Raw genomic sequence first — 18,145 nt, 5'->3', positions numbered from 1 at the left:
TCTGGGAACGCAGATGCCATCATGGCCCAGTGGGGGGGGGGAGCTTAGGCTGTGGTGGCAACCTCAGAAAGGGATCAGATGGCTCCTGGAACTGCCCAGAGTGCAGGAAGGGAGGGGGAACTGAACTGCTCCCACAGACCCCTGCTGGGCTATGGTTCTGGGCCAGGCCCATCAGAAAAGTGGCAGCAGCAGTGGCACCTCAGTTGTTACTGTCCTTGGAGCTCTCAGGATCAGGATGAAATCATGTTCATGCACTACTGGGAAAGCAGGGAGCAGGATCAGTGCTCTAACTCTCTACACTCTCTCTCCAGGAGTGCCTTGGGTCATGGCAATTTAATGTGTGGAATAGTTTCCTGTGTCTGCCTGGGCAGCTGCAGTTATTGCACAGGCATTCAGGGCTGACAGTTCCCTGCAGGGAGAGCTCAGCACATGTGCCCAGAGGCAAGCGCAGCATCTGCAAGAAAGAAAAAAGCAGCAAAAGGTGATTGCTTCTCTTTCAAAGTTATTTCAAGTGCTCACCCCCAAACCCACCTTTGCTCTTGATTCTGGCCAGGTGCATGGTGAGCGCTGGGCACAGGTCATGTCATCCATGCTGGTGTGAGTGATGCTTTCTGGGGGAAAGCAGCTGATCTCCAAAGTTCCCTTCCTGCCCTGTGCCTGATCTGCACAGGAGAAAACCTCTTCCAGGAAGGGATTGTGCTTCCTCTAATGCCATTTGCCCAGTCTGTTCCATGGGGATATTGCCAGCCTGGGGCAGCAGAGGCACACGCAGCTCTCAGCACTCTCTGCTCCAAGCACAGCTCTGGGCTCCTTTGCACACTGCCTCTGCCATGGGGGTTTTCTCCAGGAGAAGCCAAGGAATTGCTCATGGAAGGGTGCAGATTAAGTTATCCCAAAGGGAAGCAAAGAATAAATATCTCATTTTTCCATCAAAATGCTCATGCTCTTTCCTACAGATTATTTCAAGTTTTTCCCACAAGCTTTGCCCTACCCATCATCCCATTTTTACCCCAAAAAGTAATTTTCTCTGTCCTCCAGAATGTCTCAGTGTCTATCCCCAAAATTTTCACTGTGTCTCTGCAAGTGACTACCTCAGTTTACCTCATGCTGTTCATTCTCTCCCCTGGGGATTGCTTCAGATTTTCCCTCCAAGTTGTCCCTGCCTGTGCACTTCTGATTTCTTCTTTTTTACAAGAAAGTATTCATTCACTACTCTGGAGATTAGCTCCAGTTTTACCCCCCCAAAATTGCCCTAACATTCACTAGTCATTGCCTGATTTTTACCTCACTATGTTCATTCTCTCCCCCTAGAGATAACCTCAGGTTTTACCCCCAGTATTTTCCCTACCTGCCCACTAACTATTTACTCTTTTTGACCTATAAATATTCTCTTTCTATCCTGGAGATTTCATCAAGTTTTACCCTGAAATATTTCACTATCTTTCCAGTACTGTCTCACTTTACCTCAGGATGTACGCTCTCCCTGCCACACATCACCCCAGCTTTCACCTCCAAAATTATTGCTACTTGTCCACTACTTATTACCTGATATTCACCTCAGTATGTCCATTCTCTGCCCAACAGGTCATTTTAATTTCTACCCCCCAAAACTTGTCCAACCTGTCACCTAGTGACTGCCTCAGTTTACCTCAAAAATGTTGTCTCCCCTAGAGATTACCTCAGACTTGACCCCCACATTTTTTCCCTGTCTGCAAGTTACTCCCTCCATTTAACTTCAGTATGTTCATTCTCTGGACTACACACTCAAGTTTACTCTCAATCTCCCTGCCTCTCCAACACTGATTACTTCCTTTTTACCTCAAAAGATTCATTTATTTTCTACCATGGAGGTTACATCAAGTTTCACCCCCAGAATTTACTAATACTTCCACAACTGATTCACTCAGTTTACCTCAACAAGTGTTCATTCCCTCACCTAGAGGTGACCTTGTATTTTACCCCCAAAGGTTTCCCTACCTGTGCACAACTGATTGCTATAGTTTACTTCAAAATCTTCATGCTCTCCATTACAGGTCACCTCAAGTTCACTTCAAAAGTTTTCCCTACCATTTCCATTAGTGATTATCTCAATTTTTACCTCCAATAAGTCATTCTCTACCTACAGACACTGGATAGTAAATCATACAAAGATCTAAAACACTGCACAAGAAACAGCAGAAAGTTTTCCATGAATAACACAAGTTCCTTTTTTCCCCTCCTCCGCCTAGGACTGCTACCAGGAGACAGGAGAGCTGCTATCAACACTCAAACCTCCCAAGCGTTGTTATTGCTCAGAGAGCTGCGCTGGCACTGAGCTACTCCCATGCGCCTGCAGGGCTCTGGGGAGGGGCAAGACGACCTCCCACTCCTGCCTGGAGAAATTTCAATGCCCTAAAAAGTCATTTCCCTTCTCTCTCTCTGAGCCACGGCCAAAGCAGCTGTGTAGAACAACATGGACTACTCATGGAAGGGATGATTCAGTTGTGGGAAAAACGCTAAAGAAGGCCTATCACCCCAAATTTCAGGGTGAAAACACACTGCTTGTTAACAGGAGCACACAAACTCATTTAAACCAGAGAGGAAACTGCACACCAGGAAAAGAGCTGAAAGATAGGCCCTGCCTTGATTGATAATTCCAAAGGAAATTCCCCACAGATCATAGGCAATTACCTATAATTTCACCTCCCTAATCACTGGATTTCTGACTTGGGTTGCTGTGGAAGTGTTTCACAGATGCCTTGAGGGGTCAGGGGCTTGGCTGGATTCTTTGTGGTTAGTCCTGACAGGCCCAGGCCAAACCCACCCACCTGCATTGCTGCTCCACCCCAAATTTGCATGAAATACTGAGAACAGGTTATAAATACTCCCCTTCTCTGTCCTTCCTGACACATCCATGGAGCAAATGTACTCTATCCATTGTTCCCAAGAGCACCTCTCCAGCCCAAATCCCAGTTTTCACCAACACAAACCAAACAGACCTAAGACAATTATTCCATCAGTGCCTGCAATTCTCAGCTCCCTGTTCCCTGCCACTCACACAGCAATCTCACCTCAGCCCAGAGACTCCCTGTCCCCAAAGGGAAACACAACCTGATAGGGCACAGCTCTGGCACCACATTTCCCCTTGTTCCTGAAAAGCCCTAGGTAAATCCAGTCCCTCAGACCTTGCATCCCTGAACACCAGGAGAGCTGGAGTTTTACCCAGATCCCAGTGCCCTGCACGGCTGCGCTGACACGAGCGCAGGCCGATCGCTCTGCCCAGCACCATCCCTCATTTTCCTCCCATTGCTCCCCAAGCGGTCCCAAACCACCCCAGCGTGTCTGTGCCGGGGCCAGGGCCCGCCCCAAGGCCAACCAGAGGCTGTCACCCAGCCCTGCACCTGCTCCCACCCCTGGGAGAGCTGGGAATGCACTGAGAGCTCGGCTCCCCAGTCCTCAGACACACAAATAATGCCCAACCTGCCCCTCAGGGCACAGCCAAACACCACAACTCCATCATCCCCAAGGAACTCTGGCAGTCGCCTCTTCACCTCTGCCCTTGTCCAAAGGACACAGGTAGGACTGGGCTGTCAGAAATGGTATTCCCTAGGCAGTTCATCCCAGCAGAAAGGAGAAGAGGAACCCTGTGTCCCTCTGACTGACCCCACAGCATGGGCAGGACCAGCTGGGTTCTCCGTATTCTAAATTTTAAAATGAACTGAAGAACCTGAAAGGCAAAAAACAACACACATATAAGGTTAGAGCCAGTCAACACACACAGACAGACACACTCTCAGACACCCCTTCTTCAGCTTACACGCTGACTGCAGCCCTTACTAGAAACACTCCCCCCTAAAGAAGATGCTTTAACATCTTCTTCCATCTGCTGCTCCTTGATGTGGAACAGTAGATCCTGGGAAAATTGGTAGCATCAGTGACCATAGGGATCAAAATTTGCCTTAGGGACCTGCAAGACAGCATGAGGCAGTCTGCAAGTAGCTGACAGCTAGGAGTTATCCCCACACCAGGCCCATAAACTTTCTACCCAAAAGCCCATAGACAGGAGAGGAGAGTTCTAAAACTGTTCAAACTAGCCAGGACTGAATGTGCCAGGGCAGGGCAGCTCCAAGCATAAGTGGCACATGGACACACAGTGCATCAAATATAAGCAAAGATGACATGAAGACTTGAGATAACGCTTCAGAAGATAAATTTTTGAGACCAGGATGCTTTGAGGCGACGGAAGCTACGAAACTACTGCAGTGAGGAGGGTCTAGTACACTTCATACAGAAGTCCAAGGGAACGGCACATGAAAAAAAAGATACTACCAAAACTGAGAAGGAAGATGGATAGGAACACCTTGTGTACTTCTTCTGGTCTCAAAAAGCAAAACCATAAAGACGCCAGAATAAGCCCGATCCAGGAAAGTATGCAAGTGCTCCTGCTGCCGATATGGCCCATAACGATGCCTGTAAAGCACTGAGACATCACAAAGCCCTATGACACTGAAGACAACGGACACAGACCACATCACATAGACACAAACTGAAACTGCCCAGCAGTTTTACCTGATGGACCCAAGATTGCTAGTGCAAGATGAGCCAGAGGCTGATGACGCCGAAGGAAAGAAGGCTCTACGGCAGTAGTACGTGACAGTGAAAGGTAAACTCCTTATGAGAAGTTAGTGCCAAAGCTGGTAAGAGGATGCTCAAGAAGTGCAGTAGGCCTAGAGAAGGCGGCAACGACTGCCAGCTGATACAAAGGGATCCCTAGAGAAGGATTCTGCCGCCAAAGGCAGAAGTGACATCACAAAACATGACCGACCCACAAATGGCCAAGATGCAAGATGTCCACGTGCTTGCTATGCTCAAAAGTGCTCAAAAGCATGGCTACACTGAAGAGTAGGCAAACTTTAGACCGTGGCAATCATGCCAGACCTGAAGGCAGGCTCCTCGGGTGAAAAGATGGACAATGACATCGAGACTCAAAATCCAATGATGCAAAGCTCACGAGAACATGGAGATGGGTTGGAACTGCCCAGCCCGGCAAAGGCTCGAGTGATGCTGAAGAGAAACCCTCTCTCCCTTAACCTCCAAGGGGCCTGGTCCACTACAGCCCTCTCCTCTCAGCTAACTTCAAATTGCCTCCTGTGATTCCAAAGGTTTTTGCCTTCTCCCAACCAAAAGTCCCCACACTTAGCTCTCTGAAGACCAGCAGACAAAATCCATCCTCGACAGAAAAGAACGCTTCAGCACCGTGGATGTCAATACATGGCCCACAGCCCACTTGGGCGGCTGCAAAAGATGGAGAATAATGACAAAATTCAGACTGTGATGACACGTCCCAGAAGTGACCCCTTGCACAATGCCTCTCTCCCTCATAACTGCTGAGGCTCATCGCTCACCGGCCGTTTCCAAACTCAGGCTCTGCACCTACTTGTAGTACCTAAGACAACAAAACAGAAACTGCGATTATTGCCCTCCAGAAGAAGAAATGCACGGGCTGGGCTCCCTCTGCACCACTGGCCCAGGCTCACCTCAAATCTCCATCCGACTCCGGAGGTGGCCAGGACAATACCCACAAAGCAAAAAGGGACACGCTTCGCATGCTGCCACGCATCTGCCACGTACCTCTCACCTATCAGTCGCCCCACCTAAATGCCAACTCACCTGCTCGCCTCTGTCCCTTGGCATGCCCAGGGCAGCAGCAGCACCTGCAGAGAAGCAAAGCAATAAAACATGCTGAGAGACTGAAACCACAGCCTCCCCGCTCCAACTCAAGTACACCACACCTACAGCTTAAGCTTGCACCCACCTGGCCTCCAGCATCCCAGGGCCGGGACACCTTCCCAGTGGACCACCTAAAATGCACAAACAAAAACGGATGCTTAGAGCTGCACCAGAAACTGATACCCAAGCAGTAACAACTCATTCTGGCCACCAGTCACCGCTCACCTCGCTCCATCGACCTCGACCACTGATCTTCAGCATTACTTCCTACAAATAAAGATGAAGAACAAAGCTGTAACACAGTCACCATTTACACTTGCCCTGCAAAGACAAACGGTGACTGACCTTCCTGTGGGAACCACCTCACCTGGTATGGGGCACTCTGCCACAGATTCAATCCATCTGCATCTGAAAGAAAGTGATGACAAAAGTCAAAGTACTGCATCGTAACTTAGCAGCTCCAGACATTTTGTGTTAATCTAGAAATACCATCTTGAGTCCAACTAATCCCTACATTACAAATGTCAAGTCCCTAGGACTTATCCTATTACACCTACACCCAGACTATGTAGCAGGGCAAAGCAGCCCCAGGCCAAACACACAGACACCTGTGACACAGGAGATGACAAACAAGGGGATGCAACAAGGAGAGGAAACTCTCAGCAAGAAGAATTACCAATGACATGACCTAGATGAGGCCGATGAGGCTCAAAGAACTCTGGCAGAAAAAGACCTTAACAGAAGGACTTATGCCAAGAACCGCAAAGATGGATGCCCGAGAATCGTACGGTTGGAATCCTCTACCTATCCTCGCATTCTCCCAAGTCCTAATCTGTTATAAGGGATTGTTGCAGTGCACAGCTGTCAATACAGCTCAGAACAAGACTGTAAAAGGTGTCTGACTCAATAGTGCTAAAGAGAGATGCGATTCCGATGCATGTCCAAGCTTGCAAGTCAAAGGTTCAAGGGTACCAGCGTCGGGCCAAGGAACGCAAAGGAGCTGCTGAGGATGATGCCCAGCATTTCTGATAAGCCCCTCAAAGGGGTAAGGCAAAAGACATGTGACACAAGATGCCCACAATAGAGACACAGAACACACAATAGACAAGTGACACAACACGCACCGGGACTGCTCTGCCCTGCACACCTCAGCATTGTGATCAACAGCGAGACTTTGCCTTTACGTGGCCTAAGGGGCCCTCTCGTGGACATCCCCATCTCCAAAGCTAATTCAAAGATCCCTCCCACCAAGTCCTGACCCAGCACCCCACTCTCATCCCCCTCCCTGAGGTGTAGCCCTCGACTTAGCTCTCAGATATCCAGGGATGCAAATCCTCATCAGGTGCAAAACAAGGCCACCTCATCATCTGGGAAGTTCCTGCCCTCAGATGGCTGTTCTCTCTCAGTCTACTACAATAAAGAAAACCAAACATCAGTGCCTGAACTCAGCAGCACATCAGCCAAAACCCAACAATTCCACTACTCACCGGCTCCTGAGAACGCCCCGGTCCTCGGCTCACACGCTGGGGCCGCACTCCGAGGCCGACGTCGCAGGGTATCCCTGGGTTAAGGGGAGACAAGGTGATGTGGCATTACTGAAACTTGAGGGGACCCTCGCTCCTCCCTCCCTCCCCGACTCGCCACAACTCCTCAGCCATTGCCAAAGGCTGCCCAGATGGCACCTTCAAACAGAAAAGGTACAGGCTTCATCGCAGAGCCCTGTAATACTTCTGGAAGGCTCACAGGGACAGCTCAAGGGTGATAAACTGGCTCCATCAGCTGGTCCATGAGGGGGTTCAGCCCCTGTAGGCATAATACAAGTGGGCCACCTAAAACACACAAATGGATGCTCAGACAATGCATGCTTTGAGCTGCCCCAGAATTTGGCACCCGAGCAATAACTGGTTGCGTCCACTGGTCACTGCTTACCTCACTCACTTGACCTTGACTGCTGATATCCAGGTTTACTTCCTAAAAACAAAGACAAAGAACAGCCCTGCAACATAACCAAAATGAAACACCACCCCTGAAAAGCTGAACGATGACCAACCTTCCCAGGGGAGAAGGGGCAAAACAAAATGGAAAGGCACATGCCCATGTAGTGTCCAAAAGGGTTGCATTGCCGAGGTAGGTTCCACCTGAAAGTGCTTGACTGTGACCTCTTTCTGCAAGGGTGTCTGTCACGTTGGAGTAGTGATTTCAATGCTGCAGACCACCTGTAAAACGCAAAAAAAAAAAAAAAAAAATCAAAGGCTACTTATAGTTTCATCACTAATACAACAACTCCAGTAGCATCCAGTTCTGTGCTGGAATCAATACTCATCCAGCTCATGGTCCCCCCAGTGCCAATACCCTGCTGTGCCAAGTGCTTCGCATCTTCAAAATGAAAATCCCAACAGTGAGGTAAACGTAGAGCCCAAAGTCAGGCCGTAGCTTGGACTTCAGGCACCCACCCACCTCGTTGCTGTGCTCCTCTGGTCTCCTCCGTTCATATCAGGTTTACATGCTCTCCCTCTGCAAAAGAATTATTTGTCAAAGTTACCCAGACAGACAGGGAAAGCTTAGCCTTTCCCAAGTTCTCATTCCTCAAAGCAAACTGCCTAGGATCCCACAGTAGTCGGCCTTAGGACAAACTACTATGAAATTGCAAGACACCACTGCACCACTCCCACATCTCCACTGAACACCACACAGACTGGCCACAGTCACTCCATCCGAGGCGTGGCTCAGGTGGCTGAGCAAAGCAAAAGGCTCCCTGTAAAGTCTCCTTTCTTCTCCACCTAACCCCCCCCCCCCAACCCCCCAAGACTACTCTACAGAGCAGAGCAATTCCAGGCTAGACACAAACTCAAACAACACATTATACTACAAGCAGTGTGACATGAAGATGATAAAAAAAAGCTCTCAGCAAGAAGAACGATAGCAAGGACAGGGACGACGCCAAAAGAGATAACTGATGGTATGGCAATGGTGGATGAAAGAGGCTCTAAGGAGCAGAAGAAAAGACTGGAACAGTGACCTATTCTAAGACCTGTCAGTCACAATGATCAAGATGGCTGTGAGAGACAAGGCCACATTTAGAATGCTCCCGATATCCTGACAATCTTACAAGCCCCAGGACATTACAGCTCATGGCTGGAAAGGATGGATGGCAGTACAGCTGGGAACAAGGCCTCCAAAGAGATCCGACTCAATGCTTTCAAGATGTGATTCCAAGATGTGGCCAAGCCCACTGGTAAAAGAACAAGTGATATTGGCATCCTACCGAGAAGTACGAAAGTTCAAGAAGCTAGAGATGATGGCCAATGCTTATGATGAGCCCCTTAAGGGTAAAAGGCAGAGAGATCTGATCCAAGGGAAGCCAAAGACACAGAACACACACCGGACAAGACAACACACACTGGAACTGCTCTGCGCTGCACACCCTACAGTTGCAGTCAAAAGTAGGGCTACTCCCTTTAGCTTACCTAAGAAGGCCCTTGGAGAGCATCCCTTTCCCCTACACTACTTTTTAAATCTCTCCCAGCAATTTCCAACCCACTATCCTGCTATCATCCCTTCTCCGGGCCCTGGCCCCCAACTTAGCTTTCAGATGACCGGTGATGTGAATCCACACTGGATGCAAAGGAGTCCACCTCAGCCATCTCCAAAGGCACTGGGATCACCAGGTTGGCCTCTTAGTCAGCTATGACAAAGAAAACCAAAATCAATGCACCAGTGTAGTGGCATACAAGCCAAATCCCAACAAGTCAGCTACTAACTGGGACCCTGCTCCCACTCCCACTCATACTTACAGTCCTTAACTTACCTATCAGAAGCCTCCATCTCCAATGTCATCTCTGACCCAGGGTAGCTCCCTCTTATAGCACAATGAATCTGCTGAACAAATGTGAAGTATCATACTTGACACAATCTGGAATTTCAGCAAGTTGCAACACTTCTAAGAAAAACAAGGGAAAAAAAGAATTACAAAAAGCACCAAGCACCTTATCAACCCTGAACACTCAATCCAAAAATCATGAACTATGCACTCAATGCTATCTTCTTCACAGTGTCTTCAAAGCCTCTATTGCTTTAGATGCCAAAAGCACCTGCTGAAAGAAAGCTGAAAAAACCTGAATGACCCCCCTTCATGGAAATAAGAAGACACCCTTACCCCAACTAACCCCACCAAAGGAATGGGCCTCTTTTACCCAGGGCTGGGGTTAATATACCCCTGGCCGGGCCCGCCTCTCGTTCCCACAATGCCCGGGAAAAGGGAGGAGGCAATTTTACCAGAAGGGATAAAAGCACTGGGAGGAGCTGCAGCTGTTTGGCTGCTCTGCTTTAAATTCCAGGTGACTAAAGGGCTCTGTAGATGCCTTCTGTTTTACTACAGCTGCATCCACTGAAAGGGTAAAAAAGCTTCTTGTTTTGGCAGCGTGGACACATGAGTTGCATGATTCCTTGTTAAGTTCTGTAATTGTTCATTAGTGACTGTTGAGTAGTACTCTATACAGGACAATGGAGAGTGGAGAAGGATAGTAATAATATACATGGTGTAACTCCCGTTGGGGTCTCTAATTAGGGCTGTATTCATTATAAATAAAAAAATAAGGGGCTCTCTGGCAGCAGGAGGGTTTTGTCAGTGCTGGGCTCGCTCCCTTGTGAGAGATTGGGTGCCAGTACCCAGCTAGAAGTGCCCTGAAGTACAGATTTAAATTCTTAAAATGCTGAAAAAGGGGGAGCTTCCTTCAATTGAACCCCTTAAAATGAGAGACTAGGGAGTGTTTGTCTCTACTTAAATAGATGCCATAGCAATAAATGGGTTCTCTCCTCTGAATCCCCTAAAATACTGGAAAAAGAGGGGTTTTCCTTACTTCAGGTCTCTCCAGTGATGGAAAAAGGGGGATTTCTCCCTCAATTCAACCCCTTATAAAGGAGGGACAACTGGGCTTTCCCCTCAATTTAAACCTTGGGATGATGAAAATGGGGGAGTTATGCTCAATTCCAACCAATAAAATAGCATTGTCAAGGTTTTCCCCTTCTATTTAAACTGGAGAATAATGGAAAATGGGGATTCCCTGTCAAGTGATACCCCTAAGAGCATGGAAAAGGCAGGGTTTCCTTCAAGTGATACCCTTGATAAAATTGCAGAGGAAGGGGATTCCCCCTCAATTTAAACACAGACATTTATGGAAAAGGAAGTTTTTTCCCCTCTGTTTAAATCCCTTTTCTCCTCATAATGCCCCTTTTTTTCTGGGGGCACTGGGGAAGGGCTGCCAAGATGAAAGGGGAAAGTGGAATGTTTCCCTGGGACCCCACATGCTGCCCTGCCTGCTCAGGTGCTGCCCCTTGGCATGAGGGGTTTTCCCTGGGCATTTTCTGGGAGCAGTGCTCTGTGCCCAGGTGCCTCCGGCTGCTCCCCAGCTGCTGCCGGATGCTCCGACCATTGTCCCTGGAGGGACACTCGGGATGCCCCCATTGCCCCTCTGGACCAGCAGCTCCCTGCACAGCTGTGCCCGGGGAACCCTCGGAGAGCGGCCTCTGGCAGGAGCCGCCCCCTCCTCATCCTGGCCGCTCACACCTGGGGCTGCTGCGCCTTGGAGCAGGGGCTGAGGAGGAGAAAGGTCCTGCTGGTCCTTCCCTGCCCTGCACAGCCCTTGGTGTGCCCCTGAAACACCGGGGTGCCGGGCTTTCCTTGCTGTGGGGGACTGGGTGGTTCTTTGATCCCAGACTCTGCTCTTCCCCGGGCACGGCACATGGACAGGGGGCAGAGATGGGCCCTCAGAGGAGCGGGGGCTGCTCCTCCCTCTCGGGGCGCCGTGGGCGCTGTGCAGCCTTCCCCTTTTACTTCCAAATTCCTCATTTTGTGCCTCCTTTTCCCTTGGGGATGTGCCCGGGCCGCATTCCAGCGGCCGCCATGGCAACAGCACCTGCGGGCGGTGGGGTGGGCGGGGTTTTATCCACTGTAAACACACATTGTCATTAAAATCTGTTTCCTATCTAATACACAAAAATCACTTTCCTAGGAGGAATTTCCATGCATTCACCTCCTCCTGGAAGTCTTTTGATGGTCCTGCAGATTCATTAAGAGGGGTCCCTGCTGGTCATATTCACTGAATGCTTCAGTATTAAAGGTGACCTTGCCTTGAGCTATTTTTCTGGGCGTGCACTGTTGCTTCTTGTGACAGAACTGCCCCAGAACCACTGCAGGCCTCCTGATCTGTTCCAGCACCGGCTCCAGCCTCATTTCTAGCCCTGTGTGCACACATTTAAATCATTTAATCTTTTTCACTACTTGGTCTTTCAGCAACATCAGGGAGCTGAAAATGTTTGTTCTCTATGTTATTTATCAATCCCCTGCTGAACAGCCCAACCCTCCCTCCTCCCTCTCCCACCCCACCATTCCCACCACCCTGCTCCCCTGCACATCTCACTTCTCTCCACCAAACCCTTCCCGCTGCAGGGAGCTGCTGAGGAGCCGCTTGGTCCATCCCTGGATTCTCCAAGCACTGACTGCCCATCCACTCTGACCACAGCCGGGGCCACATCCCACCGCCTGCCCAGCGTCCATCCATGGTGGTGAGCTCCGTGTCCCCACCTTCTGCCTCACCCACCGAAGGAGCCGATCTGTGTGAGACAGATGTCACCGACGTGGCCATACACAGGGTGACACTGCCCATCTGCCTCTGTGGGCTGGCCGGGAACGGGGCTCTTCTGCCTCCTCAGATGGAAAGGGCGTACTGCCGGCATCTTTAGCCTGGCTGTCACTGACTTCATCTTCCTCCTCATTGCGGTCCCCTCTGCCCTGCTCTTCCTGCTCGAAGATGTGTCCTGCTCTCCTATCATGCCCCTGATGTACGTGAGATTCCTTTACCTGGTGTCAGCGTTCTCCTGCTACTGGGCGCTCTTCTGGATGACAGCCATCGGCGCCAAAAAGGACATGGAAAAGCTCTGCAAGCTCTGCTGCCGCTGTGACCTTCCCAATCCCATGATGTGGGTGCTGTGGGGTGCTCAATGCTTGACCTTCCTCGCTCCCATCATTCTCATTCCCACAGTGGCTTCCCTGTGCCTGTCACACGAGCAGGAGCACTGCCGGGTGGCTCTCATCTCCATGTTCTCCGTTACCCTGCTCCTCTTTGCTGCACCCGTGGTCATTACCCGCATAATAATCAACATGTCCCGGTGTATCCCGGTGTTTCCCGGTCTGTCCCGCGGGGAGGCGGGGCCTGACCCGCGCCACGCCCCCTACGCGCGCGCTCCGCCGGGGTCACGTGGGTCCCCGCGCGTCACGTGATCGGGGCGGCGGCGGCGCGCGGGGGCCGCCGGGAAGCGCCAGGCGGGACCGGGCCGGGATCGGGATCGGGCCCAGCGCAGCCCCGGCCAAGCCGCGGCCCTGCCCGAGCCCTGCGAGCCGCCAGCCCGGCGCCGGCCCGCCATGGACCGCTGGGACCCCTCCGGATCGGCCGCCCGCTTGGCAGCCGCCCTCCCCTCCCTCCCCCGGGCCGGGCCCGCCCCGCCCCGCCCCGCGCCCCCCGGCGGCTCCTCGGCTCCTCCATCGTTCGCCGGTGGCGGCAGCCAAGAGACGGTCCGGGCCTAGCGGAGCGGCCAGCGCAGGTGAGCGCGGCCGGGCCTGGCCTCCCGCCGGCACCGGGGCAGCGCCGGGGCCGCGCCGTCCCCGCCCCGGGCACTCCCGGGACATCCCGGCCGCCCCCTGGGCGGCACCGGCGGGCCCGAGGGCGGCATCGGCCGCTGCGGGCGCAGCTCCCGCCGGGACCCGCGGCTCTCCCCGCGCTCGCGCCCCGCGGTGGGGGACACCCCGGGAGGGCGGGGGTCCCTCCCCGGGCAGCGCAACCCGGGGCATTCCCTGGAACGGGGACTCGGGGCGGGCTCGGGGCCGGTGGGGCCGCTGCGCTGCCCTCCCTGCTGATGGATTGAATCCTGTTCCGGTCATTGGCTTGGTCAGGGCTTTGTTGCTTCCCCTTTGCTCTCCCAGTTTGGCACCGGCACGGGCTGCGGGGCTCTGGGGGCGGCCGGCGGCTCTGGGCGGCTTCGCGGGGCTGCCGTGCTCGGGGAATTGGCTTCGGGCGGCTGCTGCCGAAGGTGAGGGAGGGAAGAGTTGCGGGTCCGGACACAATCCCGTCCCGGAGTGAGCGGGTGGCTGTTCCTAAAGCCTCATCCTTGGGGGGGTTGTGTTGGACTTTGTAAAAGTCGCTTAAACGTTCCTGGGCTCTGGGCTGACTTTTTTCCTTTTTTGCCATTTTTCAATGAGCAAAACAAAGCGAGAAAGCGTTGAGAGGTGTGACCCGGGTATGGGTGCATTCAGTGCTGTGCCTGTGATTCTCTTCGGGAGATGAGCAAGTGGTTCAGTGGATTTTGGGGGAGAACTGAGTGCTTGTGCCAAAGCTCGCTCACAGCCTGGGCAGATGCTGTACAGTAGAAAGACAAAAGGGGCAGGTGTGGGATCCACTGCCCCCCCCAGCTCATCTCTCGCCTTATTACGGCCTTGTTTGGTCATTCTCTCAGGAGTGCTGGTGCTTTGGAGCATTCCCGTGTTCCCAGTGCTGGCAGGCAGGCAGGCGCCCACCTGCCCCTGTGGGACTGCCCAGGCCCTTCCTCAGTGCCACTCTTTGGAATGAGCTGGTTCTGCTGGGGCCTGTGTGTTCATTTGTCACCTGGGCTTCCTCCCAGCTACTGAACTCCTCTCAGGTGTATTCCTAGTTCCTGACGTTCCTTTAAAACTACCGAATTCTTCTCTCAGGTCCCTGGCAAATGGGGCTTTGCAGCCTGGGGGAGTTCTTGCAAAACGGGGTCTAGTGAAGTGCTCTGCAGGAGTGGTTGTGCACCTGAGCGGTCATTAATTGTCTCCTCTAATGAGGGAAACGTGATTAAACTCCCGGTGCTGTGCTGCTGTTGTGTGTCGGCCTCGAGGTGTGAGACAGTCCCTGTGTCACACTGGAGTTGCTTAGTGGCTGGACTGGGACTGGGACAGGTCTTGTTGGTCAGGAACAAAAGGGAAAATTTATCTTTTGGCTTGCTTAATATCTTGGCTTTATTAATGTATCAATGTCAATTGTTGTCATTTGCTGCCTCCTGCACAGTGTGTTTGCAGCTCTGTGTGAGAGCAGACTCTCCCCTGTTGGGGAGTGAGACAATCCTGGAATATCCTGAGCTGAAAGGGACCCACAGGGATCACCCAGTCCCACCCCCGTCCCTGCCCAGACCCCCCAACAGCCCCAGCCTGGGCATCCCTGGCAGCGCTGTCCAAACGCTCCTGGAGCTCTGGCAGCCTCGGGGCCGTGCCCATTCCCTGGGGAGCCTGGGCAGTGCCCAGCAGCCTCTGGGGGAAGAGCCTTTCCCTGATCTCAGCCTGAGCCTGCCCTGGCCCAGCTCCAGCTGCTCCCTGGGTCCTGTCTGTGTCCCAGGGAGCGGAGATCAGAGCTGTAGCCCCCGATGTGTTCTGACCTCACGCTTCTCTACCAGAACAAACCCAGTGCCCTCAGCAGCTCTTTCATGGTCCTTCCACACCCTTCCCCATCCCCATGTCCCTTCTTTGGATGCTGTCAGCTTTGTATCTTTTTTATATTGTGGCGCCCAAAAGTGCCCCCAGGACTCCAGTACAGTTTAACAGCAAGGAAAGGAAACAGTGGATTTCAACTTTGATCTCAAAAGCTGTCTCAGGCCCCTGATACTGCCTCGAAATGTCTTTGCAGCTCTTGCTTTATGACTTGTGTCAAACACGGAGAGAGTGAGACTGAGCCCCTGGGGTCAGGTTCTGTGTGAGAAGCCACACAGCAAGCCAGAAATCTTTGCTCCAGATCACCAGAAATTTACAGTATTGAGGGCGGAAATACTGAGAGTTGAGTCTTGGGAGCTGAGCCAGGAAAGCAGCACCTCTGCCATGGGCAGATTTGGCACGTGGAGAGAGCTCGAGCAGCTTGCAAGAGGTCCCAGCAATGTGTGTGTGGAGCTGGGAGGAGCATGAGTTGCAGTGTCGTGTTTGGAGTCCCCCTGGGTGAGGATGTAGGAATAGACTGGAGTTTTTGGTGACTGAGGTTTCTTTTCTGTGGCAATAATTGTTCTTGGCCACATCATTTTGGTTTGTTACTCGCCTGTGGTTCGTTCTACAGGCTTGTTTCCTTTCTCTCCTACTATGGTGTCTCAGTTATCTTCAGCAGAGGCTCAGCAATAACTAAACTTGAGCTTAGATACTTAAACTTCAGTTCAGAGTAGATACGCAGAAGAAATCCTTCCCTGTGAGGGTGGGCAGGCCCTGGCACAGGGTGCCCAGAGAGCTGTGGCTGCCCCTGGATCCCTGGCAGTGTCCAAGGCCAGGCTGGACACTGGGGCTTGGAGCAGCCTGGGACAGTGGAAGGTGTCCCTGCCCTTGGCAGGGGTGGCACTGGATGGGCTTTAAGGTCCCTTCCCACCAAGGCCTCGTCTTCCTTTGCCTTCAGTGTCTGCCTCAGAGTTTGTACCCAAACCAAAGTGAGGTTGGTGTCACCTTCTCTAAACTGGGAGAACAGATCACTCCAAGCTGTGGGGAGATGGAGAGGCTGTAGGATGGAGAGGGTGCAGCCCTGCAGACGCCGAGCTGTGGGGTTGCTGCTTTCAACAGCCTCGTTGTTGCTGCGGACACAGCTCAAGGTGGGTCTGAGAGAGACAAACTCTGCTTTTGGGGGTTTGTGTTGATGAGGAGGGGAGGGGAGGTCGCTGCTCTGCTTCTTGTAACTGCTGTGGCAGAGCCAGGAGCCCAAGGCAGGACAAGGGCAAAGCAAACCTCTCCGAGCTCTTGGATTCTCTTCATTCCCAGATATTCTGATTCCTGCCCAAGTCCAAGTTCATTGTGCTGTGCAGGATGCAAGTTTAATCAGGTTTTAGTGCTGGTTTAGCTGAGTGTTTCTAGGGCTTGAGGATGAAGCCAAATGCTCTGCACTGAAAAAGTGATGGATGTTCAGCACGAGATTCTCTTCAGGAACTGGCACGAAAAGTGGTTGCTGAAGCTGAGGGAGGAGCAATTCACAGCTTGGCTGGAAGAGGGAGAAGTGCTCACTGCTGGTCTGTTACTTCATCCTCATGAGTGAGTCTGGGAGCTCCCAAGATCGGCCAGGCTGCAATTTCAGATAGTTTAGATGGGCTGGCCCTGAAAAAATCATATTTTGGTGCCTGGAGCAAAAGCTGAAGGTGGCAGGAAGTGGCAGCAGTGGCAGGGAACTGAAGTGACACCACCCTGAACTCAGAACTAATTTTGGTTGTGACCTTGAGCAGTCCCTGGGCCACACCAGAGCTTTTTGTGTCACCTGCTTTGGGAGGTTCTTCCTTGCCCGTGGAGAAGTTGGGTCTGGCACAGGTCTGCTGTGGAGCACCTGTGCCACCACCTTTAAAGAGCCACCCTGGAGGTGTCAGTGAGCCCCTCAGTGCCTGCCCAGCCTAGAGCAGGGCTGGGAGGGCAGGGGGCTCAGGGAGTGCTCATTCCTGGTGGTGTTGGAGCTCTGAGCCCAGCCCTGAGCTGGGTTTGTGGCTCTGAGGGCACGGGGAGTGTCCGGAGCAGGCCTGGCCTGGGCAGAGTAGGAACTCCTGGAGTAACTCCTGAGTAAGCCACACCTTCCACGCGAGAGGGAGGCACTCCCAGAGTCAGGCGCTGTCTCCTCAGAGGTGCTTTGGGGTTTAATTCTGTTCTCACAGTGACTCCTCTCACCTGGGAACCCCGTGGTTACCTACAGAGGGTCTGAGGCCTTAGGGATGTAAATATGGACAGGAGGGATTGGAATCTGCCTATCAGGGAATCTTCCCCTTGCCCAGAGGAGAGTGTGCAGAACTATTCTGTGTGATGATAATGTTTTCATACTTTAGGTGTGAAAATAAAAAATGGGAGAAATCTCGTTTTTCTGGCAGCACGCAAAGAACTTTCTTCTGTGTCACCGCTAAAACTCTGTGAGGGGATGAATACCTGGGAATCTGAAAGAGACATAGCTGGAAAGCATCAATATGAATGGATTTTTCTGCTTCTTTTTGCACTTGAAAGAAAGGTGAAAGTTACAGGCTGAGTCAAGCTTTTACCCTTTATTTCAATCAATTCAGTTATTGCTAAATATGGCTACACACAGGTAGCCCAGGTGACAGAGCTGCCTCCAGCTGCTCCTTGGCCCCAGTGTCCCACGTGGGATGCTTGAGTTATCCACTGAGAGCCCCCTTGAGACTGGAGCACAGGTAAATCTGCCTGTCTGAAGGGCAGGATTGTGTCCTAAGTCCCTCCTCATTCCTTCCTTTCCTCAGGCCCCACCATTGTGGCTTGGGTGGCAGTGGCACGTTGGAAAGGCCTGGGGGTGCCAGCTGGGGTGAGAGCTCGGGGTGCCAGCCCAGGCTCCACCAGCACTTGGCCCACACTGGGGCACAGATTGAGAGATGAACTCTTGGAAGCTTGTCCTGAGGAGGATGAGTGGTACCTGCTGGC

The 18,145-nt window shown here is 52.2% G+C and overlaps 1 protein-coding gene across 1 annotated transcript; it reads left to right on the top strand.

Annotated features, from left to right (window-relative positions):
- Positions 1–12,267: 12,267 nt before the first annotated feature.
- LOC309585709 (uncharacterized protein) lies at positions 12,268–12,988 on the top strand (the record flags this gene model as incomplete). Its single annotated transcript, XM_082303610.1, is given in 2 exon segments — positions 12,268–12,410; positions 12,412–12,988. Coding segments are annotated over 2 exon segments (720 nt in total).
- Between the last annotated feature and the right edge of the window lie 5,157 nt (positions 12,989–18,145).

The sequence above is a fragment of the Coloeus monedula genome, assembly GCF_965178545.1.
Source record: "Coloeus monedula genome assembly, contig: HAP1_SCAFFOLD_146, whole genome shotgun sequence".
Classification (NCBI taxonomy): Eukaryota; Metazoa; Chordata; class Aves; order Passeriformes; family Corvidae; genus Coloeus; species Coloeus monedula.
This window is presented reverse-complemented; position numbering and strand designations above follow the sequence as displayed.